The sequence below is a fragment of the Condylura cristata genome, unplaced genomic scaffold (assembly GCF_000260355.1).
Source record: "Condylura cristata isolate star-nosed mole 26May11 unplaced genomic scaffold, ConCri1.0 scaffold00003, whole genome shotgun sequence".
In the NCBI taxonomy this organism is placed as follows: domain Eukaryota; kingdom Metazoa; phylum Chordata; class Mammalia; order Eulipotyphla; family Talpidae; genus Condylura; species Condylura cristata.
Genome location: NW_004567104.1, coordinates 72,843,941 through 72,869,971, shown reverse-complemented (window position 1 = coordinate 72,869,971; position 26,031 = coordinate 72,843,941). Strand labels below are relative to the sequence as shown.

Sequence of the window (26,031 nt, the reverse complement as noted above, 5' to 3'; positions counted from 1 at the left end):
GGGAAGAGTTGGGGCTTAAGCTAAAGCAACGGGAAGGCACGTGCCTGCGTGGAGCCGAGTCCCAAGGGCAGGCTGCGGCTGGAGTGGCTGTGGTGTAGACTGGGAGGGAGAGGGGGGCCGATGGAAAGGGGAGCAATCGGCTAGACTGAGCGGGCAGAATGAACAGACCTCGGCGAGAGGAGGGGACGGACACCCCGATTTCTGGTCTGAGCAAAAAGGGGGCTTGCTGGGCTGTGTCCTGAGAAGGAGGTCCTGGGGAAGTTCACCTACTCACCCTCATATTCGGCTTCAGTCATCAATACATGGAAGTGCTGAGGAGAGCAGAAGGGCCGGGCAAGGCTGCCTGCCACCGAGGGTGTACGGCCGGCCGGTGGGAGTGAGACCACGTGTGAATGCGACCCCGTATTTCCGATGGCAAAGCTGCTCCTGCACGTTCGCCAAGTAATTCAACTTCTGGAGAATGATCTGAAGGAAGAAGTCTAAGAAAACACTAACTCAACAGATCCTTTATTGAGCAGCCATCACACACGCCAGGCATCATTTGGCTGGAGGCCAGGGACCCACAGACATGGCCCGACCTGCAGGGGGTTCACAGGAAAAGGGGTCCCGGGAAAGCTGGGACCTGCACAAAATCACGGTGATATAGGGAAGGACATGGGCCCTAAGTAGTCCCACATTAGTAGCCAGATAACATACGGGACGTCCGTTTATTTGTGATTTCAAATAAGTGAGTGTGGCAAGTCTGTCCCCAATGTGGCATGGGACATAAACTAAGCTATTTGAAATTACAGATGGGGCACTGGGATGTGTTTGTGTGATACAACGAACTACCTAGATTCCAAAGAGGGAACAGTATACTTGCACACTAAAATATTTAAAAATAAGTAAAATACCAGAGTCTTCAAAGCATTATACTGCAATAAAAAAATGTTAGTCTAAGTATAGCCCATGCAATTTTTCAGACATAAACATTATTCAGTTGACCTGAATTTAAAATTTAATTCACATTGAGCTGGGTGGGTGTCCTATATTTTAATTTGCTAAATCTAACCACTTTACATGGTATGTAATCTTCAGTCACCCACTGCCTTCATCGTTCCTCCTAACACAGCCATTTTATTGGTTATTTCTAAAATACAGCCAGTTGTGAACTTAAACTGGGTGACTGTTGCCCCCTAGTGGTAAATTCACCCAATGCCGGAGCTTTCAGCGTCCCACCTAAGTCACTGGATTCAACACAGTACCAGCTACAATGGTGAAAAACTAGAGGCTACTTTCCTGGACCTTGCCATTAGAAGGATACTTTGGCATGAAATACCCCCTGGAAGGGCGCTAGATAGATATGCAGCTACAGATGGGCACGGAGACGCTCGGATGGGGAGGTCGTTTAGGAAGAATCCGAGTGGAGGTTGTACCTTGCGCTCTAGAACTCACAATCACTTCTCTAAGGAAAATTCCAGTGCACCGAAGCATTGCAGATTTTGGGAATGGATTATAGAGATGTGTGCACAAGCTGACGCCATGTTATGTTATATACTTAAGGACTAATTTCAATCTTTTACATCTACTGAAGGGATGGGAAAATGTTTCCTCCTGCATTCACTAACTCTTCCTTCAGTACTCCTGGTGTCCTGAGCACAATTTGAAGAAGGGGATGTGTGCTGAGTCACTCTGAGAACAAATGTTTCATTTCAACCAATCACTGAGGTATAAGGTTTTATATCCTTCTTCTTCCCCAAGGCCTCTTTCCCCTTGTCCTGTCGACTCTGCCTCTTTCCCTTTGCTCAGTGGAGGGAGGATGGAGCTCAGTGACTGCTCCGTCCTCAGTGGCCTTCTGCTAGAACATTAGCTTCAGCAGGGACAGAGGCGGGAAGGGCAGGAAGCCGGCATGTCCTTCTCGCGAATAACTTACGGAGCTCCTGCTTCCTGCCTGATCTACCCTTGGGGAGCTAGAACTAAGCACCACAAATATGTCCCTTTACTTATATGGCCCACAAGTGTCATCATCCTGTGATTAAATCCCAAATGAAAAGACAGCCGTAGTGAGGAAAGCCTGATGTCACTGATACCTGTCCCTGCAGTTAGACGACTTCGGTTTCTTGGGATCAAATATGTTATCTGCTTTCTTACCCATTTTGGAAAAAATTTGAGGAAGCCTAGTAAAAACACAAACATAGAGGGCCCTCCCTGGTGGGTGAAAGCACAGCATTAAGAAGCTAAAGCCATTTCCGCATGAGTTCGATCCCTGCCTGCCCCGCAAGTGACCCCAAGGGTGCGGCAGACCTCTCCTGGCCCGCCCGCTGCTGCCCTCAGCAGTGTACTTCGTTGATCTGCTGGTCTGCTCCCCACTGTGTCTCTGGGATCACACCCTGGGCTGAAGGATGCCGTGCACCAGGGAGAGAGGAGGGGGGAGGGGCCCCACCTTTATGCTGAGAGTAAGGAAAGATTCTCAGACAAATCCAGAGGTACCTGGACGACACCCCTTAAATGGCATCCTTCAAAGTCACATAAAGGGCGATCGGGCCTTAGGTGATCGGGACTAGGATTGACTGGGCTGGGGACAGAGCTGCTGTCTCGCGGCTGCTCCCCTTTGTACTGTAAACATGCTCTGAGGCCCGCAGGTCTCGTGGGCCTCGGTCCCACACGGGGTGCCCGGGAAGCCCTACCCTGCCCACCGACACTTTGGGGGAGACGGATCCTACGATGTCTGTTCATCTTCAGGCGCCAGCTGAGTAGACGGCAGGACAGGTTCGCTTACACGTGGGGTTGAGGGGTGTCCGTGGCTAGAGCTTATCCCGGGACAAGAAGTTCACGTGGGAGCAGAGCAGCTGAGTTCAGGGACGCAGCTACGCACCATCACAACCTCAGGGCGGCTGTGCCGCAGCAAGTGTTAGGTCGAGGCTGTGAGAAAGCCAGAGCAAGCCAAGGGGCTGGTATCTCTGACGGGGCGCATGGCAGCCTCCACACTGTGCTGGTACAGGCCTCAGTCCCGGGTCCTCCAACATTCTTTGAAGGCACCAGCAACTCTGGTACATAAGAGGCAAATACAACAAGATCAAAGACTCTAGTGTTTGATCAAAGGTCTAGTGTTTATTGTAGAAAAATTACTGCAATAGAGCGTAATGTGAAAACATACGCGAGATTAAAGTTAGAAGTTTTTTTGTATAAAACTACAAAAAACTTGGTTATACCCTTCCACAAAAACACAGCAAAACGTACCAACAGGGTGAGCAGGACCCACTTGGTCCAAATTCGAGGTTTTGCCCACCTGAGAGTTACTTTCTGCACACCTGTGTGCAAGTATGGCGCTGCTGTGGATGCGGGGGGGCAGGGCGATGAGGGGTGTCCCTGTGCTAGCGGGGAACAGACACCTGGCAGGTCAGGGGGGCACAGGCCCCGGGAGGAGGTGCAGGGGGAACACAGGAGCTGTGCGTGCTCCCCATTCTTAAAAGCAACCCAAGGCTGCCTGACAGGTCGCAGCCTGCAGACAAGATCCAACCGCCGAGTGTCCGGGCTGGGAATTTCTGGGACTTCCCAGCTCCGAGATCCGAGCAGGGCTGCAGGAGGAAGGCACGCGGCCCCTCCCTGAGTGCACGGAGTGCGTGTGCCGGTGTGTCTGGGTCCCTGTCGGGACTTTCACTGATTAGTCAGCCCAGTCTGGCCCCAAGACACACCCTTCCACAGCATTCTTAGGTATTCTGCTCTCTGTAAGCATCTGATTTTGTGGGCAGTTTCATGGTGCCCCGGCACAGCATTTCCAGTAAACGAGGCAGAAAGACACCTGCCACCTTCCCAGCAGGTGTGGCCTGACGATGCTCGGCGCAGCCTCGGTGCAGGCAGGGCCGCCGCGGCCTTTCCGGGCCAGAGACGAGGAGGAGCTGGCTGGTGGGCCGCTGCTGCTCAGATGCTCACTCACTCAGATGGAACCAGAGGCTGACGCACTTGACACCCCGACATCGAGGGTCCTACCGCCTCCTCAGCGCCTTCCAGTTTCCGCGTCTGGGTTATCCTTCCTGTGCGGCCCACAGAACCTGTTTCTTCTTAGGCCCAGTGGGAGGAACTTGTCTCCTGAGGTGAGTCTGGGCCGGGGAGCGGGCCACTGGCCTGCAGGTGTGAGGGGTGCTGATGGCCCCTGGAGTCAGGCTTGTGCAGAGAGGGCATGGCCGGAGGCGGGTCCCTCCAGGACTCTTCGCCGAGAAGCGTCTCTCAGGGGTCTGGGTCTCCCTGGTCCCCACTACTACCCAGGTCTCGACGCCTGGACTCAGGGAGCAGAAAGTGCTTGGACAGCTCTGCAGAGCTGCGTCTGTGTATGGGGGTTGGGGGGCTCCCTGCCCTCCCAGACGGCTGCTTTCATCCTTCTTTTCTATCAGGAGAACCTGTCACGTCAGAGATGATAGTGACGTAAACAAAACTTCCCTGCATGCTCTGCACAGCCTGGTTCTCCCCTCCCCCCCTTTTCTGGCAGCAACAACTGCAGTTGAGAATTTTGCCTGAGAATTCACCGAGATACCTGCTCTCCCCTCCTATGGGGATATCCACGGAGAACCCCAATATCAAGTCTTTTAAAAATAAGCTATGGGAGCCTTTGGAGAACATAATTTTTAAAATTAGGTTTTTCTTCCCAGTTAATGTGTCCCTGGCCTTGACAACAGCTAACTTGCATTTTCTTGAGTCCATGCTGGCAGAGTGGAAGAACACCTGGGTGCTTCTCTAGATGGAGAAGCCAGCCTACTATCAAGAACAGCAGAGAAGAGCCATCAACACAAGCACCTCCAGCGTGTCAGCACCTGAAGACTGGTCCTGGTTTCCTGAAGGCCCGTTTTGCATTTCCCCATCTCCTGAGTGCCTGATAAGGAGCTTCTGTCCTAATGTCACGCAGCAGGATGGCTTGACATACAGTAAAAGGTGACCTGGCTTTAGTCCCAGCCTGGACAGGCCAGGCAGCTGGGCACAGGCGTCAGTGTTCTTGGGATAAACAGATACAATCCCCCTGAGAGTTTTTAAACTCACACCTGTTTCCTTGTCTGGCATCCGTGCTGTTTTCTTGAGGACTTTCCAGAAAATCAGGCATTAGTACTCATTAGACTTTCTTAAAGAAAGTTTTTAAGGGCCTATGTCAATGTCAAAAGAACAAACCAAATGTTCTAAATGTCTCCTGAAGAACAAGGAACCTCAATACTGGTGATGAGGCGGCTGGATGCCAGATGCCGTGGCCAGCAGGGCCTGACTGCCAAAGAGCACAATGCGGTCCTTCCCACGGGCCAGCACAGGGCGCTCACGACGGCCTCAGGTGGTGGGGTGGGCTGTGCAGACACAGGACTGTGTGAGCCTACACCCCAGGTCACACTCAACGCTGGAGTCATGTTCCTGTAACAGTTATAGTTTTTAAAAGCTGGCATGAGAAAGAAGGATGGCATCGTCTGGATTTAACTCACAGGGTTAGGGCTCATGACAAGCCTTTCCAGAACATGGGGGAAAAAAACCTTTCTCCAAACTCCTGCAGCGTCACCAGCGCATGGCTGGTGTTGGGCTGTATGTCCAGCAGCTGTTTCCTTGTTCAGCAAATCTCTTAGCAGCTACTGAGTGGAGCAGGGAACTTGGGCTCCATGGGGAGGTCCCAGACGCTGTACCACATCCGAGTTCACTGCCGGACACGGAGCTTCCTGTTGTGGAAAGTCACTGCTTGCTTTATTGCCACTATTCTCATCTTCATTAGAATAGTTGCCCGAATCTTCACTGGTTTGGGAGCTGTACTTTTTGTAAACTTCCTCAATTTGATTAATCTCTTTAACTGGAATGCCAGAGTTTGAATTTTCAATGATAAAACATCTTTCAGTTTGTTCGTCCAAAGTGAAAAGGAGGAGATTCGTCAGTGGTTGTTCAGACAAGTACTAGTTTAAATAAGGGAAAGAATAAGAATGGGTTACGTAAAATCATAAAAATTAGTTTTCTAGATCTAAAGCTTTAGTTTCCTATGTCCGTTATCTAGAAAACCTGTCTTTTGGCATGCATCTTCAAAGTAAACTAAGAACTCATCAACTGCGTGATCATGTGTAGTATGAAATCACCCCACGAGGCCCCATCTTAATACCTTCTTTGGGGCCCCTATGAAGAGGACCTAAGGGAGAGGCTGGTAGCTGCCAGGGGCCGGGGGAGGGAGCGGAGGACATGAGGGGACACTGAGTCTGTGCACTTTGAAATGATACTTTCTGTATCCAACCCACAGACACCCGCAGAAGCACAAGCGTAACTTTCCCTGGTCAGCCAAGAATGGTTAGCTGTTGCTATCAGCTCTTTTTAAGTACTTTGAATAATAGCTATGAATGTGAGTGTCCGCAGGAGTGGCATTTAACACCCAGGATGGCACAGGAAGCTTGTCAACGGTCACGGGCTGGCAGGCGCTGGCCCTTCTGGGCTGAGCCCTTCGTTTGCGTCAGGGCTGCGGGGAAGTATCAGCTTCCCTCAGGCTAGTGCCAAAGCCTAAGCTCTTGACTACTCCGCCTCTGAAGTGTCTAGAAACCCACCTGAGGGGCGCATCCTCCTGCCCCCCAGTCTGTGCCAGGGTGTCATCATTTCGTGCTAACTTCCTAAGGGCCAAAGAGAGCCCAGCGAGGAAATTCACGTGATTTCACCCACAGAATATTCTTTCCACACTGATGGTGTTCAGCCTATTGTTAAACGGCAAAACACACGCCAGAATACTTATACTTCCAGAAAAATATGAGATTAAGGGCAATTCTTACTATTTTGTTAGATTATTTTAGTGACTTTTCTTTTGAAAATCAATTAAATGCAATCAACATAGTTATATTTGTAACAAAACTATTTTATATCATCCTATCTCCAATCTTAGTCCTCTGTCTTCACAGAATTGTGAAAACCTGGTATACCTAATTCCAGAATATATTCTGGCTTTTCAAGACATATTTTTACTTAAAAATGCTTTTCACTTCTCTATTTACATTATTGACGATTTCTAAAGTTCACTGAAATTTTAAAGAAAATACCCAAATGATTCTGTTTGCTGAATAGAAAGGAAACATATATATATTGGACTGAAATGGAGCATTTCCCATTCATTCATCGAAAGAAAAGTCCCACTACTGACAAAAGCAACCTACCTCATTGATAGCGGAAGGAGGTTTACTTGACGGGAAGAACACATAATTGACACATCTCAAGAGGACTTTCACAAAACAGATGACAATTGGGATACAAATTAATGCCGTGCAAATTCCAACTATAATGCTGATTTTGGAAGTATTTCCTAAAAACAGGTAAAGGATGGTCAGAGCCAATGTGTTCGGACACACAAACATGCTAACAATGAAGATGGTCTCGTGGCCACTGTAGCTCTCAAAGAAGTGTCACAGACAGGCAACACCCACAGAAGTCTGCCGGCGGCCTGAGCACACGCAGCTGCAGCAACGGCACTGCCACATATTCATTTATTCTTTTAAGATTTATTTATTTATGCACATGGGAGCTGGGTACAGGCCAGAGAGGTGTGTGTGGTGGTGGGTGGGGGGTGATGAGAGGATTCCCCAGAGACGGGGTGGAAGCAGAACAGACAGATCAGTGAAGTACACTGCTGAGGGGAGCTGCAGGGAGACAGGAGAGGTCTGCTGCACCATGTGGGTCACTCCCTGGCTGGGGATCAAACTCGTGCTGAAGCGGCTACAGACAGCTTCATGGTGCTGCGCTTTAACACGTTGAGCCACCAGGGAGGGCGCGGCATTTCCATTTAAAGAGTGACTGAGGAAGTGAAACAGGAGATTCTGAGTGAGGAACAGTTCCCAACATGTCTGCAGCAAACAACTCATACAATTAAAACACATTCTGTGACTAGACAAAGCAGGGAAAACTGTTCCCACATAATAAAATTCACTATTGATCTAAGGGATGCCCACATAATCAAGGGTTAGGTAAAGAAAATTAAAAAGTCTCATTAGGAGCCGCCCTGATGGCACAGAGGGTTAAAGCACAACACTGTGGGGCTGTCCACAACCACTGCAGCACCAGTTCGATCCCCAGCAAGGGAGTGACCCACATGGTGCGGCAGACCTCTCCTGACCTGCCCGCTGCTCCCCTCAGCAGTGTGCTTCGATCCCCACCCGGGAGGAGACACACAGGGCACAGCAGAGTTCTCCTGTCTCCACGCTGCTCCCCTCAGCAGTGTACTTCATCCACCTGCCTGTTCTGCTCCCCCCTGTCTCTGGTGAATCCTCTCACTCCCTGCACCTCTGGCCTGTACCCCCCCAGCTCTTGAATGCATAAATAAATAAATAAATAGTTTCGGGGCCCTCCCTGGTGGCGCAGCGGGTTAAAGCGCAGCACTGAGAAGCTAAAGCCACTTCAGCATGAGTTCGATCCCTGCCTGCCCCTGAGGTGACCCACATGGCGCTGCAGACCTCTCCTGACTGCCCGCTGCTCCCCTCAGCAGTGTACTTCGTTGATCTGCCTGTTCTGCTCCTCGCTCTGTCCCTGGTGAATCCTCTCACCCACCACACCTCTGCCTGCACCCCAGTTCTGTAAACATAAATAAATACATCTTTCAAAAAAAAAAAAGAGTAAGATTAAAGGAAATTATGAAAATATTCTACATGTTTCAATGAGTCAAACTCTTCACTAAGTGTAGTTAGTTGAACAAGAAAGGCGCACGCAGGTCTGACCTGGCCACGTCTTCTCACACACTGCACTGCTGAAGGCGCTGCTCTTTTTCTTGTCCACGGAGACGGCTCTGGCTTTGACGCAATACACCGTCAGTGTTTTCAAGTTTGGAATAGTGACCTCGGTTTTCTCTAGGATTATGCTCTATAACAAAGTAAGAAAATTACTGGTAACCTGTAGTTGCTTCATGAAGTCAGAGAGGGATTAGCTATTTCCCGAGTTCTTCAAATATTTAACTGATGACTGGCCTCCACCAAATACTTCACTGGGTATCAGCTGTTTCGGACACATTATAACCAGATCTGAAAGTTCAAAATGTTGTGGCCCAGAAAGCACGTGAACCGGCTCATTTAGAGGCCACTGTACCCTTTTGCTGAGCAGTCAAAGTGTTCAGATTTGGGATCCTGGCTGCAACCTGCCTTATTGAGGAATTGCTCAGAGTCATGTAGCCTTATGCAAATTATTTAACTTCTCAGGGTCCTAGTCCAGGCCTGCAAAATGAGGAAAATGAGTACTCCTACCTGTGTAAATTCTTGATTGCCATAGCAATGTGGGGTACAGGGGAAACATTGCCAACAATCACTACAAGGTGACCTCGTGCAATGCTGTGCGATATTTATGTTTCCCACCCAGGACAGGCTGGCTGGGGTGCTCTCTCTGAGGCTGAGGTCACATGGAGGGGCCCCACAGCCTCTCAGCCCTGGAGCAGAGGTCCCGTCGGGCATGCATATTTTCTGGCCATCAGGAACAGCGCAGGAGGTAAGCAAAACCATGCATGTGTGTGTGTGTGTGTGTGTTTTATAATGTTTATTTATTTGTGCATACAGAACTGGGGTACAGGCCAGAGGTGCGGGGGCAGGGTGAGAGGATTCACCAGAGACAGAGTGGGGAGCAGAACAGGCAGGTGGATGAAGTACACTGCTGAGGGGAGCAGCGGGCGGGTCAGGAGAGGTCTGCCACGCCATGTGGTCACCTCCGGGGTTGGCGGGGATCGAACTCATGCGGAAGTGGCTTAAGCTTCTTAGTTCTGTGCTTTAACCCGCTGCGCTACCAGGAAGGGCCCGCATGCATGTTTTTAAGGCCTCTGCTCACGTCATGCTCACAGGTAAGCCCAGACCCTCTTGGCTGGCAAGGCTGCTCTGGAGCGTGGCGGAGACAAGCCGTGTGGAATACTCCGCACAGAGCCTGGTGCGCAGTGAGGTCCAGTAAGTAGAGGCGCCATGACCAGCAGAGGCCAGGATGGCAACCAGGAGTCACTGAGTTGCTATTGTTTGTCGAGAGATATTTCCATTTACACTGCCTCATTTTAAGCCTTACAAATATCCTTAAAAAAGATTCAGTTTTGGGCCCTCCCTGGTGGCGCAGCGGGTTAAAGCACAGCACTGAGAATCTAAAGCCGCTTCCGCATGAGTTCAATTCCCGCCTGCCCTGGAGGTGACCACATGGCGCGGCAGACCTCTCCTGACCTGCCCGCTGCTCCCCTCAGCGGTGTACTTCACTGATCTGTCTGTTCTGCTCCCCACTCTGTCTCTGGTGAATGTATGCACAAATAAATAAATCTTTAAAAAAAAAAAAAAAGATTCAGTTTTGGCCCTCCCTGGTGGCGCAGCGGGTTAAAGCACAGCACTGAGAATCTAAAGCCGCTTCCGCATGAGTTCAATTCCCGCCTGCCCTGGAGGTGACCACATGGCGCGGCAGACCTCTCCTGACCTGCCCGCTGCTCCCCTCAGCGGTGTACTTCACTGATCTGTCTGTTGTACTTCATTGATCTGCCTGTTCTGCTCCCCACTCTGTCTCTGGTGAAGCCTCTCACCACCCCTGAGCCTCTGGCCTGTACCCCAGTTCTGTATGCACAAATAAACCTTTAAAAAAAAAAAAGATTCAGTTTCTGGGCCCTCCCTGGTGGCCCAGCAGGTTAAAGCACAACAGTAAGAAGCTAAAACCACTTGCGCATGAGTTCAATTCCCGCCTGCCCGGAAGTGACCACATGGCGCGGCAGACCTCTCCTGACCCGCCCGCTGCTCCCCTCAGCAGTGTACTTCCTTTGTCTGCCTGTTCTGCCCCCCACTCTGTCTCTGGTGAAGCCTCTCATCACCCCTGCACCTCTGGCCTGTACCCCAGTTCTGTATGCATAAATAAATAAATCTTAAAAAAAAAAAGATTCAGGTTCCATGAAGAGGAAATAAATGCTCACCAAGGTAGTGCTTTGCCCAAGGCTGCACAGTTTGGGAGCCTGTGACAAGACTTGCCCCTCACTGTGGGACAGCAGAGAACTGGCCTGATTCTCCAATGAGTGTGTTACGCTCTGGTCCAAACGAAAGCAGCCAAGTCCGCGGAGTGTTCTTAGATGTCACAGAATCTACTAGCGCAACTGCACGTGATTTTTGAAGGTTGATCCCTCAACTTTAATTCCAAAGGGAAAAATGACACAGGGATAATATGGGGCGTCTGATGTTGTGGATCGTCTTTGTCAGAGGTTTCTGATTTTGTGGGTTTGACCAGTGTTTCTCAACACCCTTTTTCGTGACAATTGGCCCTATCATGTCTCCTTAGACAATTTTTCTCTAATTCCTCTGCCAGCAGGAAGTTAGAGACTGAGGAATAAGACTTTATTGGGCCAAAGTGAACTTCAGAGGTGTGTTCTCCCGGGGCACAAACCACTGCAGAGACTGTTTTCTCCACCAAGAATCAGTTTTTGTGCCAGGGCCACTTTCTTGGCCCCGACCTGGGGAGAACGGGCAGCATCTGGAGCTTTTGGTGGTGGTTGTAACTGGGAAGCTGGCAGAGATGCCGCTGGGCATCTGTCATGGCAACGTGGCATGAATCAGCCCATTCAAGAGTCAGCCATGCCGAGAAACCCCAGTTTAGCGGAATACCTGGGGACCCTGCTAAAATGCCACTTGTGAGCCCCACTCCCACATTCCAGTGAGGTCGAGCGGGCTCAGGGGCTGTATTTATGAAGCAACCTGGGGTGCAGGTGGAGGTGACTCGTGTCTGGGGTCACCTCCTGTTCTTCCCTGGGCACATCTAAGCTGATGAGAGAAAATCTGACAATGCCCCTAGAATTTTGACACTAAGCTTTGTTTACATCGAATCATCGTTCTAACTCGAAGAAGTTACAAAATTATAACACACAGTCTTCTTACCTTGGTATCTGAAGGATGTTCCCAGAAGACAACTTCATAAGTGATGGGGTCATTCTGCCCCACTGGCCTGTTTTCGGAATCTTTCGGGGCGCTGATAGAGACCCGCAGAGAATTCTCACTGGTGGCCTTCACGGAGATGACAGGAGCAGGGATGACAGCTGGAAGGGCCATAGAGAAGCGTGTTTAGTGGAGACCAGAAAGACAGCCTTCGTCTGCCCCTGAGGAAGGGTTATAAGCTTTACTGAACACGATGGGCTTACTTTGCATTTTGTTATCAAACTGCTTCTCTTCAGACCAAAAAGACGTGTTAGTTCCATTAGATGCTTGCACACGGATAAAGAGACTTCCTTTCGGAAAAATACTCTTAGGAAAGACACACTGGGTCGTCTTGATGTTTGTACAGTTTGGTATTTGCGTCCATTTATCTGAATGGTTCCCATGAACCTTTAAGTAGGCACTTTGAAGACAAAAACATTTTTTTTTATTCCAAATACATCCATCCTGTGTATATTTATTAAGGAGCTATGAATGCCTGCCATTCTGTATGGCGCCCAGGAGGCTAACGGGTCCTGCCCTTGGGAATCTGCGAGACAGTGAACACGTGTGTGCTGCACAAAAGAAAACCCGAGTTTTCGCTGCAGGTGTGAAGAGGGGTCACACACCAGCACACCTTGCAGCATGCAGGACAGATGGTCTCACTCCAGGAAAGCTGCGAGCCAGCCACTAAACACAGACATCAACAAAAATACAATTACACAGACTTACGGATCAAGACACCGCAGTAAAATAAGTAACAAATACCCCAAACTCATGTTGTTTCCCAAATATCACAATCAGCTTTTGGTCAGCCTGCAGGTGCTAGCGAGAGGAAGAGAGCAGCAGAACAAACCGGGGAAAATAAACCGGGCACAAAGAGATGCATAGACCAGCACTTACTACAGCCACTGAGCTTGGAAGGTCACGCCTTCGTACAGGTAATCCCATGTAAGGATATAGCTCTGATTTGTAGCCTCCATTTGTATATTTTCTGGTGGAGGCAGTACATTTTCAGCTGGAAGACAAAATATAGGAACAAGCACATAGTTTAATTCTAGTGAGACAACGTATCTGTAAGGATTTTTTTTTTATTATAGTAGTTTATTTTTACATACTTTTGTGCATTTTTCCACCTCAGTTGCAATGTATCTGTAAGGATTTTTCACAGCAAGGGGCAAGAAGAGGAAAGGCTGATGTTTTATCACTACGAGGTAGTAGCTGAAGTACCACACACGCACGAGCTAACATGCAGCCTTTTAAAAGAAATGACCGGGCCTCCCTGGTGGCGCAGCGGGTTAGAGCACAGCACTGAGAAGCTGAAGCCACTTCCGCATGAGTTTGATCCCCGCCCTGGAGGTGACCACATGGCGTGGCAGACCTCTCCTGACCCGCCCGCTGCTCCCCTCAGCAGTGTACTTCGTCAGTTCAGCCTATTCTGCTCCCCACTCTGTCTCTGGTGAATCCTCTCACTGCCCCTGCACCTCTGGCCTGTACCCCAGCTCTGTGTGCATAAATAAATAAACCTTAAAAAAATAAATAAAAGAAATGATCTATATGTCCTGACATACAGAGATTCTCAAAACACTCAAACAAGGAAATTGTAAAATATATCTATTTAAAAAATGACTTCCCCCAAACCGTGTCTGTGTGTAAATGTTCACAGAAGTTCGGAAAAGAGTATGGAAGGATTCATACAGACACAATGCCTGTTTCTGGCAAGTGGAACTGGACATTAGGAGTCGGATAGGGAAGCCTGAACACGTGAACCTTTCTGCACTGCTCGATTTTAAACATAAAGCAAATTAAATTTATAATGAATAGAATTTAACTCCTACCTTTCACCTTAACTGCTAGCCAAGTAAATATGTCAGGTTTTAACATTTCACTTTTAAAGGTCCACTTTTCAGAAGGCACACTTTTCTAGCAATGACATACCTATGTTGGGGATTCTGAACAAATGGAGGTTTGTTTTTGTCATTAGAAAATACTTTGACTTATAAGCAGAATTAATTTTCTTACTTTAGAGAAAAATTCCAGGTATCCTTTTTTCTTACGTAAATATGATTATAATATTTTTTTGGAAAAATGCCAAAATAAATTAATTGCCAACCTATATATATAGAGTAGTTATTGAATCTAAAGCAAAATTTCCTCCTTACCCTTGGTATTTATACAATATACCGGACTATATAAACCAATTTTTTTCTCGGAACCTGATTTATAATTTGCTCTGACTTTTAAACAATAAGTAGTTTCTGGTGTGAGTTTATAAATTTTATCTCCAGGAATAACAGTTTGACTTCTTTCCTGTAATAAAAAATTAGAAGTCTGTTAATTTACAAAGCATCAAGTCAAATTTTAGAATTAACTTTTAAATCAATCCACATTTTTCCCATCTCAAACGTAAGAATAATGCTTACTTCCATACTTGAAGAGTTTTTCCAGATGACCAAGCTATATGTAAAGCTGTTTCTTTCAATAACCCACATGATGCCATCGTGTTTTCCAGGAGGAGAGATGTTCACTACTATTGCTTTATCTTCAGCTTTCAAATGTACCTCTGGAGGACCAATCTGAGCTGTGAACATCAGAACACTTGCTACATGACTTCGTTATTACCATGCCAAAACACTCACTCACAAATAATTCTGGTTACCAAGGGAGTCTGCATTTTAGGGAGTGAAATGGCAGAAAATGCCAAGTGAACAAAGGCGATAATGTCATGTGTGTCTTGAAGAACAAGATAAGGGACATTGGGGCCTTCTGGGTAGGGCAACAGGTTGGAGCCTAGCACTGTGCAGCTGTCTGCAACCACTGAAGCAAGAGTTCGATCCCCAGCCCAAGAGGTGACCCACATGGCGCAGCAGACCGCTCCAGACCCGCCCACTGTTCCCCTCAGCAGTGTATTTCAGTCAGTCGGCCCCGCTTCTGCTCCCCATTCTGTCTCGGGTGAACCCTCTCACACCTCCACTGCCAGCCTGTACCTCAGTTCTGTGTGCATAGATAAATAAATCTTTGAAAAAGAAAGGGACATGAAAGCACAGGGAATGCTGCTGCAGAGAAGTTCGTCAGGAAAAGCCTCTGAGCCATGGGAGCTGATTCCCGAATCGAGAAGGGAGTGAGTCACCTCTGAGCCATGGGAGAAGGGAGTGAGTCACACAGGTGTCTTGGGCTGAGGGTGCATCACGGCCAGGCCCTAAGAGGGAACAGGCATGCCTAAGAAATGGGGGCTCAGCGGCTGAGTGGGTGGAAATGAGAACAGACTTCCAAGAAGAATTCTGTTCTGAGTAGAGGCTGTGGAGTTCTGGGGGCTGAGACGAGAGAGTGCCCCGACCTGACTAACATTCTGGAAACATCTACCTGGTTAAGGCTGGAGGGGAGGTGCAGGAGATCAGTGAACAGCTATGGTGAAGTGAGGAAGGTTGGAGTCTGGTGGGGCGGGGTGATTAGGGGTGAGGGTTCAGGATATAATCTGAGGGGGGCTCATTGGGAATTTGCTGTTGGGCTGAGGGGGTGCATGTGGGCTGAGGCGGAGGGGCAGAGATGACAGCGAGGCTTTGGCCTGAGCAAATGAACAGGAAGTCGTTAACAGAGAAGAAAAAAAGCTGCAAGAAGAGAAGGTTTTGAGGGGGAAATCAGGAGCTGGAGCTTGGTCTACTCAGCCACGGTTGACCTGAGCGGACTGAGTGGAGGGTGCGGGGGTGGAGGTGCAAGGCAAGTCACTCCCAGCGCTATTACAAATAGTTGTGACTGTACATCTCCTGAAAGGCTGTAGGGACCACATTTTGAGAACCACCAGCATCAGAGAAGCAGAAAGGTGGGAAATACATAGCAGGAAGGAAATAAGGGTTTAAGGAAAGCTTTTTTCTTGTTTTAAAAAGACAGGTGATTTTGCTTCAAACATATGAACGGAGGGCCCTCCCTGGTGGAGCAGCGGGTTAAAGCACAGCACCAAGAAGCTGAAGCCACTTCAGCATGAGTTCGATCCCTGCCCCGGAGGTGACCACATGGCGTGGCAGACCTCTCCTGATCACCTGCTGCTCCCCTCAGCAATATTCTTCATCAATCTGCCTGTTCTGTTCCCCACTCTGTCTCTAGTGAGTCCTCTCACTGCCCCTACAACCTCTGGCCTGTAACCCCAGTTCCGTATGCATAAATAAATAAATCTTAAAAAAAAACACAAACATATGAATGGGTTTGACAATTCAGCTGATCCCATGACATTTACTAAAGACTGGAATGCACTTTCCTACCTTTTCTGAAAGGCTCAAACGTGTACACTTTACACCAGGGGGAAGTGCTGTTTCCTTTTTCTGCTCTTACACGCAAATTAATTTCTTCATAGACATTTAGCTCCAGAGAAGAAAAGTCGCATCTGGTACCAGTGATATACTGACACCCAGGCAAATCTGACCAGTTAGTTTCTCCAGGTCTATAAAATAAAAAAGCAAGAGTGTATAAACACAAAGATGTGGCAAATACGTTTCTGTTCTGTACATCAAAAAGCTAGTTAAAGTAGTTATTTCTTCTACCTGGGTTAATGTCTCCTAAGAAGCAGAGAAAGAAGTGAGTGGTAACAAGGTTTTAGTGCCGACTTTGTTCAAAATAGCTGCGTGGACTGGACTCTTCAGGGCCGAGGGCGGCCTGAAGGACCACAGCTCCAGGGAAGAGCTGGAGTGAAGGGAGCGGCAGAAAACGGGCTTAGGATTTTATGGATGTTGCCCATGGGGACCCACTGCCTTAGCCCAGGCAGGTAAATATCCTGTGGGAAGGAATTTTTGTCAAGCCTGTGTCACAGTTGTAGCATTAGATGATTTTTTTTGGTGTGTGTCTGTATGGGGGACGTTCAGTTACTATTATTAATTTTAAAACAATTGTATCTTTTTTTAAATTGAGGTAACACTGATTTACAACTCTGTATATGATTTAGGGGTACTAGAAAACTTCTCTTCAGATGTTATTGCCCACACCAGCCAAGTCCCCCGGCACAGTACCGTGGGTGTGTTCTCCGCACCCCTGTTCTCCAGTGGCCTCTATTCTACAGATTTTAAGGGTTTGCTTTGGTCTGGTTTTGTCTGTTCCTTTGTTTTGTCTCAACATGAATGAAATCATCCAATATTTCCCTTTTTCCTGATTTATTTGGCTCAGCATGATCCCTCCAGTTCCATCCATTTTGTCTAAAAAGTTAAAATTTCTCTCTCTCTCACACACAATATTCTTTTGTGCATATATAGTACATTTTCTTAAACTACTCATCTGTCTTTGGGCACTCAGGTTGTATCCACAACTTGGTTATTGTAAATACTGTTACAGTGAACAGTGGAGGGGATAATCTCTTTGAATTTGTGTTTTTGCATCCTTTAGGTAAGATACCTATGCATGGAATTGCTGAATAATATAGTTGATCCACTTTTAATATGTTGAGAAACCTCTAAAACCGTTTTATCAATAGATGCAGAAAACACCTGAAAATATTCAACATCTATTTATAATTAAAAACTCTCCCAAAAATGGGGATAAAAGAAACATCTTAATATACAAGAAAGTCACATGACAAGCCATAGCCAATATCATCCTCAATGGTGAAAACCTGAATACTTTCCTCGAAGGTAAGGTACAAGACAAGGATGCCCATTTTCACCACTATGGTTCCACTGATACTGGAAGTCCTAAGTAGGAGCTACCAGGCTGGAGGAAGATACAAAAGGAACCCAAATTAGCAAAGAAGAAGTGAAACTATCACCATCTGCAGCTGACCTAATACACATAGAAAACCCTAAAGATGCCACTAAAAAGCTACTAGAAGCAGCAAATTGGTGCAGTGACGTGGCAGGCTAAAAAATCCACAGGCAAGAATCTGTCGTGTTGCTTTATAGAACCAATAAACTAGAAGAGCATGAAATCAAGAAACACTCGCATTCATCATGGCACCAAAAATAATTAAATACTTGGGAATAAATGTAACAAAAGAGGCACAAAACTGCAGAACAAATTCTCTATGACATCGTTGAAAGAAATAGAAGACACAGAGAAATGAAAGACGTTCCTTGCTCATGGGCCGGAAGAATAAGCATTGCTGAAATAACCATCCTCCCCAAAGCAAGACAGATCCAACGCAATCCCTCGCAAAGTTTCAGTGATGCTCTTCAAAGAAACAGAGCAAACTTTACTGATATGTGAGACCGCAAGATCCGGAGTAGCCACAGTTATCCAGAAAGGAGGGATAACACACCTCAGGCTGCCATTAGCTCTGGCAGTAAAGATACCTTAAACAAAATCATACTGGAGAAACTTTCCCGCATCAGAATTTAAATTCTAAGCTTAGATTCTGACACTTTTAGTTAAAATTTAACATTCAGATTAAAATTTTGATTCCCCCCCAAATGCTATTAGCAAACACAATTTCTAACAATGTAGGTGAACGGGCAGTCTAGAAGACGGCACAGGACAGGGACCTCTCTACATCAGGGGAACAGGGGCCAGACAAGATGAACTACAGGCACAAAGCCAGCACACGTCCATGGGCCACTCCCTGGAGAACTCTTACTAGTAACAGAAAACCTTGTCAAATGTGACAGTTGAAACTTGCCACGACCTCAGCCCTCGCCTCGCAGTCTTTCCTGCGCTGGGCAAAGCCTCCCACGGCTATAACCAACGCTCCTGCTGGTGAGGGGCCAAAGCAGAGGAGGCTGTTTCTGTGTTTTCTTAAGGGAAACACCACCACATCCCGCCTTGGAGGAGCACACCTTGCTTGACCACAAACATGTCGACGTCATGTATCAGATTCGGTTCATAAACCCAGGTTCATCATGGGACTCCGCACCACCTTCTGTCTGTCCCATTCACTGGCATATTCTAAGCAACAAAGGCAGTGGGTGTTTGCTGAGGGGAAGAAGGCAGAGCCCCCCACTGCTAGGAAACAGCTCTAGCTCTAAGGTGGGCCTGCTGGGGCCGCAGTGATGCAGCTGTGTAGCCACCTGGCTCCCGGCTCCCGGGAGCTAATTCTTGAGTCTCCCATCACGTATCCCCGGTGGCCTGTGGCCTGTATCTGTGAAACACTTGAAAAGTAAAACTGAGCTTTCACAGCATCTTGGACCTGCAGGTCCACCCGGGGCTTTGACCTGACAGCCCCTGCTAGATCACAGGGATGACAGCGAGGACCTTGGAACACCTGGGGGAATGAGCACCCCCCACTCCAGAAAGATATGCACCCACAGTCAGCAGCACGCAGAGGGCATTTCTCGGTGGATTTTCAGGCCCCGACCAGCACGCTGAGAGCATGCTGGAGCACTGTCTCCACGCCCTCAGGGATCAGGCCTAACACTGTGCCCGCTCACACAGGAGTCAGAGTGTGCGGAGACTGTCCCGGTGCCACCTGCAGAAACACTGTATTTTACCAAGAGGAGGAAGTAGAGGACCCGGACTCCGCCTCTGGAGTTCTCTCTTGAGCACCAGAGGCTCAGCGACCGGCCTGGCGGTCTGACCTTTGTAAAGTGGGCCCCGGGGGCTGGTGGTTTTCCAGGGCTGGTTGAGTCCTGCTGCCTCCGCTTTGCCACAGTGAGGGGGCGGGGGGCTGCCTAGAGCCTGGGTCACCCCCGCAGCCTCACCTCATTCTGGATTTTGTTCGTTTAGATCATGGCTGGGGCCATGAAGACTTCTGACCGGAATAACACTGACACGGCTTGGAAGGGCACAGCTGGAAAGATGGCCCAGGACGGTGTCACCACGAAAAGTGAAGGCATGCGGTCACGTGCCGCAGGGATGTGACTGAAGACAGGCCGCGTGCTGCGGCTGTTGGCTGCACCGGGCAGGCCGCGTCTCTCTGAGCAGTTTCAGGACCGTAACAACCCTCTGAGATGGGCGTCTTGGTCCTCGGTGTCCTGGCCCTGGTGTAAGCTTGTTTCAGTTTATGCAAACTGAAGAGCCTATGTTCACTCTCAAAAGTATCCTAGTTTGGATGGTAAAGCACCTATGGTTGCATTAATTTTGTCTCCGTGCAGTAGATAAGAAGGCTCTGCCTGACAGAGGCGGCGGCAGGGACGGGCTAACCCCAGGCGCCCTGACTCGGGACCACGCTACACTATCCCCTTCCCCAAACTCGCAAGCTATTTTTTTTAAAAAGTATTTAAAATTTTATTTCTAGCCTTTAAAAACGTTTTATTTTATTTCATACACATTTTCCGTCGTTCTTCTATTTGTACAATGCACGCTTTCTCCCCACCACCCATTTCCTTCCCTGTTCGGCCCCTCCCTTCCTCCTCCCCTGTGTTTGTTAATAAAGCTAGCAGAACAGACTAGAGTAAGAGCACATGATGCTTTTGATGCTAAACATACAGAATGGCAGGTTCCAAGACCGATGATTATGCACAGCAGAGTCCAGTGTAAGCATGTAACAGGTGAAGGAACAAGACTATGACACAGTCCTTTTCATAACTTTCAATAAGGGTGTGCGAGCTAATCTTTATGTTTGAAGCAGTTGTTTAAGGAGAAAATGCTGAAGGAAGGCCACAATCACAACTGGCAATAAAACTCAATGTTCATTTAGAACTCTCTAGATAAAAATTCTTATCAGTCCTAAGAAAAACCACGTCTGTGTAAACATACGAATGCATACTTGTATGCAAACAACTAACGGTATGAGACTAGATGAACCTTACAGTTTTATAGATAATCAGCTGGAGAACAACAGTGCAGGGCTGTGGCTGCAGTGGGGATCAAAGTTCTGGAGGCCCCGTACCCTGCTACTTCATTGTCCAACTCACCGGACTTGGTCAGCAGATGAGACCTCCACTCACAAAGCAAAGCCCCACCTGTCTGAGCTGTGCTTCACTCAGTAACCCTTCCTTCTGTCCACCTATCCTGTGGTGACTCTGAAGGAGGAAGGGGATGCTGGGGTGGGGTGGGGGTGTCAGAAACCCCAGAAACGTCAGGTCTATGGACATGCAGGGTCTAGATTACAAAATGTATCTAAAATTAAAACGCCTGTAAGATGGAGATAACAGGGAAGCCTGACGAGAGGGCACCTGCGAACTATTTATTTCAAGACCACGGGGAGTCCTCCATGCCCTCAAGATACGCTCTAGTTAGGACCCTAATTTTATGTGTGAAGATGGGGAGGTATGGTGTGGCCTAGAGATGACGTCACCCTTCATCTCAACATCTCTTTAGCTTCAATGCCCAAAGAGGAATCTGACTACATCTCTGTTGGTAGAACTGAAGTTATAATACTACGCAAAGTGGCCCTCCCTGGTGGCACAGCCAGTTAAAGCGCAGCACTGTAAGCTGGCCACAGCTGCTTGGTTGCAAGTTCGATCCCCCGCCCCGGAGGTGACCCACATGGCGTGGAAGATCTCTCCCGACACACCCGCACCTGCTGCTCCCCTCAGCAGTGTACTTGGTCAATCTGCCTGTTCTGCTCCCCACTCTGTCTCTGGTGAATCCTCTCACCACCCCTGCTTGTCTGGCCTGTACCCCAGTTCTGTATGCATAATAAATACATCTTAAAAAAATACTATGTAAAGTATTACATAAAATGGAAAACAAAAACATTTAGCAAATCTGAACAAAATTACAGTGTTAAATTTATAAAAATGATTCATATTATTCTGAAAGGTCAATAAGAGAGTCACATACATTTGATATTCTGCTGAAAAAGTCACATTCCTGACAGACTCAGAGCTGTTCCACCTCAGGGTAAAGTTGTCATCGATGATGTAGACATCAATATTCTGAGGAGATTCTAGAGTGTTTTCCCCTATAAAGGTAACAAAGAAGATGGTAGTTTTGTATATACTATAGGTATTTTAAAAAATTGTATTCTTCCTGCCACATCATTGAGTAAAGAACAAATACATTCAAATATAGCAAATGTCTAAAAATTTATTTCTTAAACCAAAATGTTTGTTGGAGTTGTATAGGTTTCCAGTTCAAATGTGTATTATGAGTCACTGGAGAAAAAAAAAATCTAAAAACAAAACAAAACACCCTAATGATTGTTCTTACCACAGGGAGGCTGCTAATTCCTTGACCTGAAAAAATTTTCTCTGTAGACAATTTATTCACTGGTCTTAGAAGTGATACTGATATAAAGGATACAAGGGTGAACTGCTAACAGCCTCAATATGGCATCACAGCCCAAGTTCTGAGGGGTAGCTGTGCTTCCCAGACCCGAGAGAGAACTGCCAGGAGGGATTTCAGTTCTTCACAGCCATTCCCAGGAGCTACTGTTCATATAATGAAATTGAGAGATAGGAGCATGAATGTTTATCCCTGAGTCAAGTCCCTGGGGGTCTTGAAGGGGTCTTGACTCTCAGAAGCCAGGGAACCGACTGGATGCTGGAGACCTCTCCTGTCTCCCCGCTGCTCCCCTCAGCAGTGTACTCAGTCAATCAGCCTGTTCTGCTCCCCACGCTGTCTCTGGTGAGTCCTCTCACTCACCACACCTCTGGCCTGTACCCCAATTCTGTAAGCATAAATAAATCTTTAAAAAAAATAATGTAACAGTTTATTTTTACATCATTTTGTGCCTTTTCCCATCTCAGTTGTGATCCCCGTGGGTTTCCCATCACAAATCATCTGTTCACCATCACCATAGTCCAGTGCATTCCCCCACACCCTGTTTTTGATCCCATTCCCCACTCCATCCCCATAAAATGTCTCTGGTATATACTGTTCATTATTATTATTTTCTCCCCTGGTCCTTTGTACTCCTGCTATGAGTGAAACCATCTGGTATTTTTCCTTTTCTTTCTGGCTTATTTCACTGAGCATGATCCCTTCCAGCTCCATCCATGTTGCTGCAAAAGGCATGTGTTTATCTTTTTTTGATTGCTGAGTAATATTCCATTGTGTATATGTACCCCATTTTTTTTTTTTATGACCCTGAACTCCTGTGGATGATAATTCATCCCCAGGACACTCAGGCTCTGCAGTAGAGGTTTCCAGATTAGCCTACTCTCTACTCAAGATGCACATTTCTGTGACATGATTCATAATACAAAGGGGAACTTACCCAGGGTGTACATTGAGTGTCTTGTTTAATCAACTAAACTGTTAGCTTCTTTTTTTTTTTTAAAGCTTTATTTATTTATGCATACAGAACTGGGGGGTACAGGCCAGAGGTGCAGGGGTGGTGAGAGGCTTCACCAGAGACAGAGTGGGGAGCAGACTGACAAATACACTGCTGAGAGAAGCAAGAGCAGCTGGCCGGTCAGGAAAGGTCTGTCGTGCCATGTAGGTCACCTCGGGGACAGGGATTGAACTTACACTGAAGTGACCATGGCTCACTTGCAGTGCTGCGTTTTAACCCAGTGTACCACCAAGGAGCATCGTGGTTATTTATGCATGTAAGAACTGTGCACCACATCTTTTTAATCCAGTCACCTACTTGATCCCATTCCTATTGTAAATAAAGCAGCAATAAACATGGGGGTGCAGGTGTCTTTTTGAATTAGCATTTTGTTTTGTACTATATTTTTTAAGAGACCAGCTTTTAAGTGTGCTTCGTGTTCCTTTAGTATACCTAGCCTTTATTTCTGCCCAGGACAAGCACATTATCTCTTTGCAGATTCTCTGCCACTTTCTAGGGTCCTTGTGTAGAACCTTCTTTATTGGGTCTGCTTTCCCTGCTTTCTATAGTCAAACAATTTATGTTCTCGATTAACCTCCTGTATAGTAAGCACCTAGTTATCATTTATCTTTCATGTAACTTATCTACTTTTCTTTGAAAGTGACAATAATGTTCATAACTGAAGGAAAATTTTAACTGTAACCTGTGATCATAATGTTGCTTTGTCTTTTAAAGTCTTAAAAACATTCATACTTTTGAACACTATGAATCAAAAGGAGGACATCTGGAAAATCATTTTCTGGAAATTTTCTAAATTGGAGGAGATAATCCACTGAGTCTCCCACCCTCAAGATCCTGTTTACACTCATGTTTCCTGAAACTTCATCTCTGAACAGAACACTCCCCCTTAGCCCACTTCTCTGGGCCTAATTCTCATCCAGTTGTTAGATCTGGTATGTCCTATGTAGCCAAAGGAGAGCGATTTCAAGTGGGGTATGGTGCCCAGGAGGTTTACAGGGGTTAACAAAAGATCTGGTGGCATCTGTGGTATAGTCTGTCGAGAATATTCTAATTTTACTAATGCCCATCTTTGGTACTCAGCACCCTCAGGAATATACTGCTTCCACTGCAAAATGGAGACCCTGGACTTATTTTAAAGGAATCTTGGCATTCCAGGAATCAACAAATAACTGATAAATTACTTGCTGAACTTGGAAATAGAATTATTAAACAAGGTTTTATGTCTCCTAGACTCTGTATTAGTATTATTAGCAATATTGTTTACTTATTCATGCCTACAAGAACTGGCGTACAGGCCAGAGGTACCGAGCGTGTGTGTGTGTGTGTGTGTGTGTGTGTGTGTGTGTGTGTATGTGTGTGAAAGGATTCAGAGTGGGGAGCATAACAGCATAACAGACAGGTTATCTGAAATACACTGCTGAGAGGAGCAGCAGGCAGGACAGGAGAGGTCTCATGCCATGTGGGTCAGCTCCCTGGCCAGGGATCAAATTCCTGCTTCAGTGGCTGCTGATAGCTTATAGTGCTGCGCCAACCCTTTCCACCACCAAGGAGGGCCTTGAGTCATTTTCTAAGACTAAGGTTCTAGAGTTGCATTTACTAGGTTTAAAGGTATGAATGTTTTTAAGACTGAAAGGTAAAGCAACATTATGATCTCAGGTTAGGGTGAAAACTCTCCTTCAGTTATGAACATTATTGTCACTTTAAAGAAAAGTAGCTAAGTTACATGAAAGATAAATGATAACTAGGTGCTTACTATACAGGTGATTAATGGAGAACTTAAATTGTTTGGCCTTTAGGAAATAGTTTAGTCAGTTAAATCCCAAACCTCTGGGATCAGATTTCTAGGCCTTAGACCTTGGGCAAGGCAATCTCTTAATCCTCAATTTGCTCACCTATAAAATGAGAATATAGTGTGGTGGGTGTTTCTGAAAGCTAAATGAGTTTAAACCTTTAAAACACTTAAGAATTGTGCCTGGCACAAGAGTGCAAAAAAGGCACTCTTAATTGTGCGTTTTATTTCATTTATTTAAGCAGCTCCCTTCTCATCTAGATCTAAATGAGCATCTTGACATACATCCTCCTGGAATGTTAATTTTACGTGAAAAAAAATGGGGAGATTCTTTTTATATTAACATTTACAAGAATTGACATTTCATGAACAAAAGACTCAAAGAAATTACCGTGGGCCCCACCAAGCCCTGGTACACGTATACTATGTCACACTGTTATCTGTGGAATAATTTAAGACTTGGGGTGTCCTGCACCAAATCGGGTGTGGGTTTTCTACACAGTTCAGTTGTCAGAACCCATTAGGGGGTCTCACGACCTCTCCCGCTCGCTCTGGGTGCTAGGGCGGCTCCCCGTTCCCTCCCAACCGCCCACAACAAAGTCAACCATTCAGCTACCTAAGTAGCGAGGCAGCAAGCAGATCGGCCTGCTGTCTCCGGCCTGTGCCTTCTGGCTGAGCATTTCCCTTTCATGATTACTTTCACGTAGACGGCCCGAATCCCCAGGGCAGAGAAATTCCCGCGATCCTGACTGGCAGGTCACCCAGCGCTGCAGGTGTGGGGCAGATGACGCGCAGCGGCAGCGCTGTGGTTTGCAAACACAACCCGTGCGCAGGCTCCCCGCCCGCGGGGGGCACTCCCGAGCCCCGCACCCGGCGGGGTCCCCGGCGCACGCTCCCGCCCGGCGACCCGCAGCCCAGCCCGGCCCCGGTGGGCTCCCGGCAGAGCGCGGTGGCCAGGGGCGCGGGAGGTACAGCGCCAGGGTGCTCGGGCCTCCCCGCACCCCAAGGGTGCTCGCGCCTCGCCCACGGCGCCCCAGGCGCTTACCTGCGCCCCCGGACAGCACCCACGGCAGCCCGGCGACCAGCGCCAGGATCGTCACGCCGTGGAGGGTCGGCATGGTCCGCGGTCGCCGCCGGCCCGCGGTCAGATCTTCCTTAGTCCCTTCTCGGCCACTTTCGGCCTAAGTGTCCAGCGCGCCCGCCCGCAGCCCCGCCCCACCCCTCACCCCGCCCGCCCGCAGCCACGCCCATGCGCGTAGCCCCGCCCCTCGCCCCGCCCCATCCCGCTTCGCCCCGCCCTT

At 47.7% G+C, this 26,031-nt stretch overlaps 1 protein-coding gene across 2 annotated transcripts; it reads right to left on the bottom strand.

Annotated features, from left to right (window-relative positions):
* Positions 1 to 4,941: 4,941 nt before the first annotated feature.
* On the bottom strand, positions 4,942 to 25,937 carry IFNAR1 (interferon (alpha, beta and omega) receptor 1). 2 transcript variants are annotated; one of them, XM_004675524.2, is made up of 11 exons: positions 25,776 to 25,937; positions 21,486 to 21,606; positions 16,106 to 16,284; positions 14,273 to 14,430; positions 14,012 to 14,159; positions 12,753 to 12,867; positions 12,077 to 12,273; positions 11,817 to 11,974; positions 8,673 to 8,814; positions 7,122 to 7,267; positions 4,942 to 5,891 (listed from the first exon to the last, which is right to left on the bottom strand). In XM_004675524.2, the coding sequence occupies exons 1-11, from the start codon at positions 25,846 to 25,848 to the stop codon at positions 5,577 to 5,579; spliced, it is 1,752 nt and encodes a 583-aa protein (XP_004675581.1). In that variant the 5' UTR covers positions 25,849 to 25,937; the 3' UTR covers positions 4,942 to 5,576. The 2 variants fall into 2 exon arrangements, with proteins under 2 accessions (XP_004675581.1, XP_012589628.1); XM_012734174.1 differs by lacking the exons at positions 4,942 to 5,891; positions 7,122 to 7,267 and adding an exon at positions 7,694 to 7,755.
* Between the last annotated feature and the right edge of the window lie 94 nt (positions 25,938 to 26,031).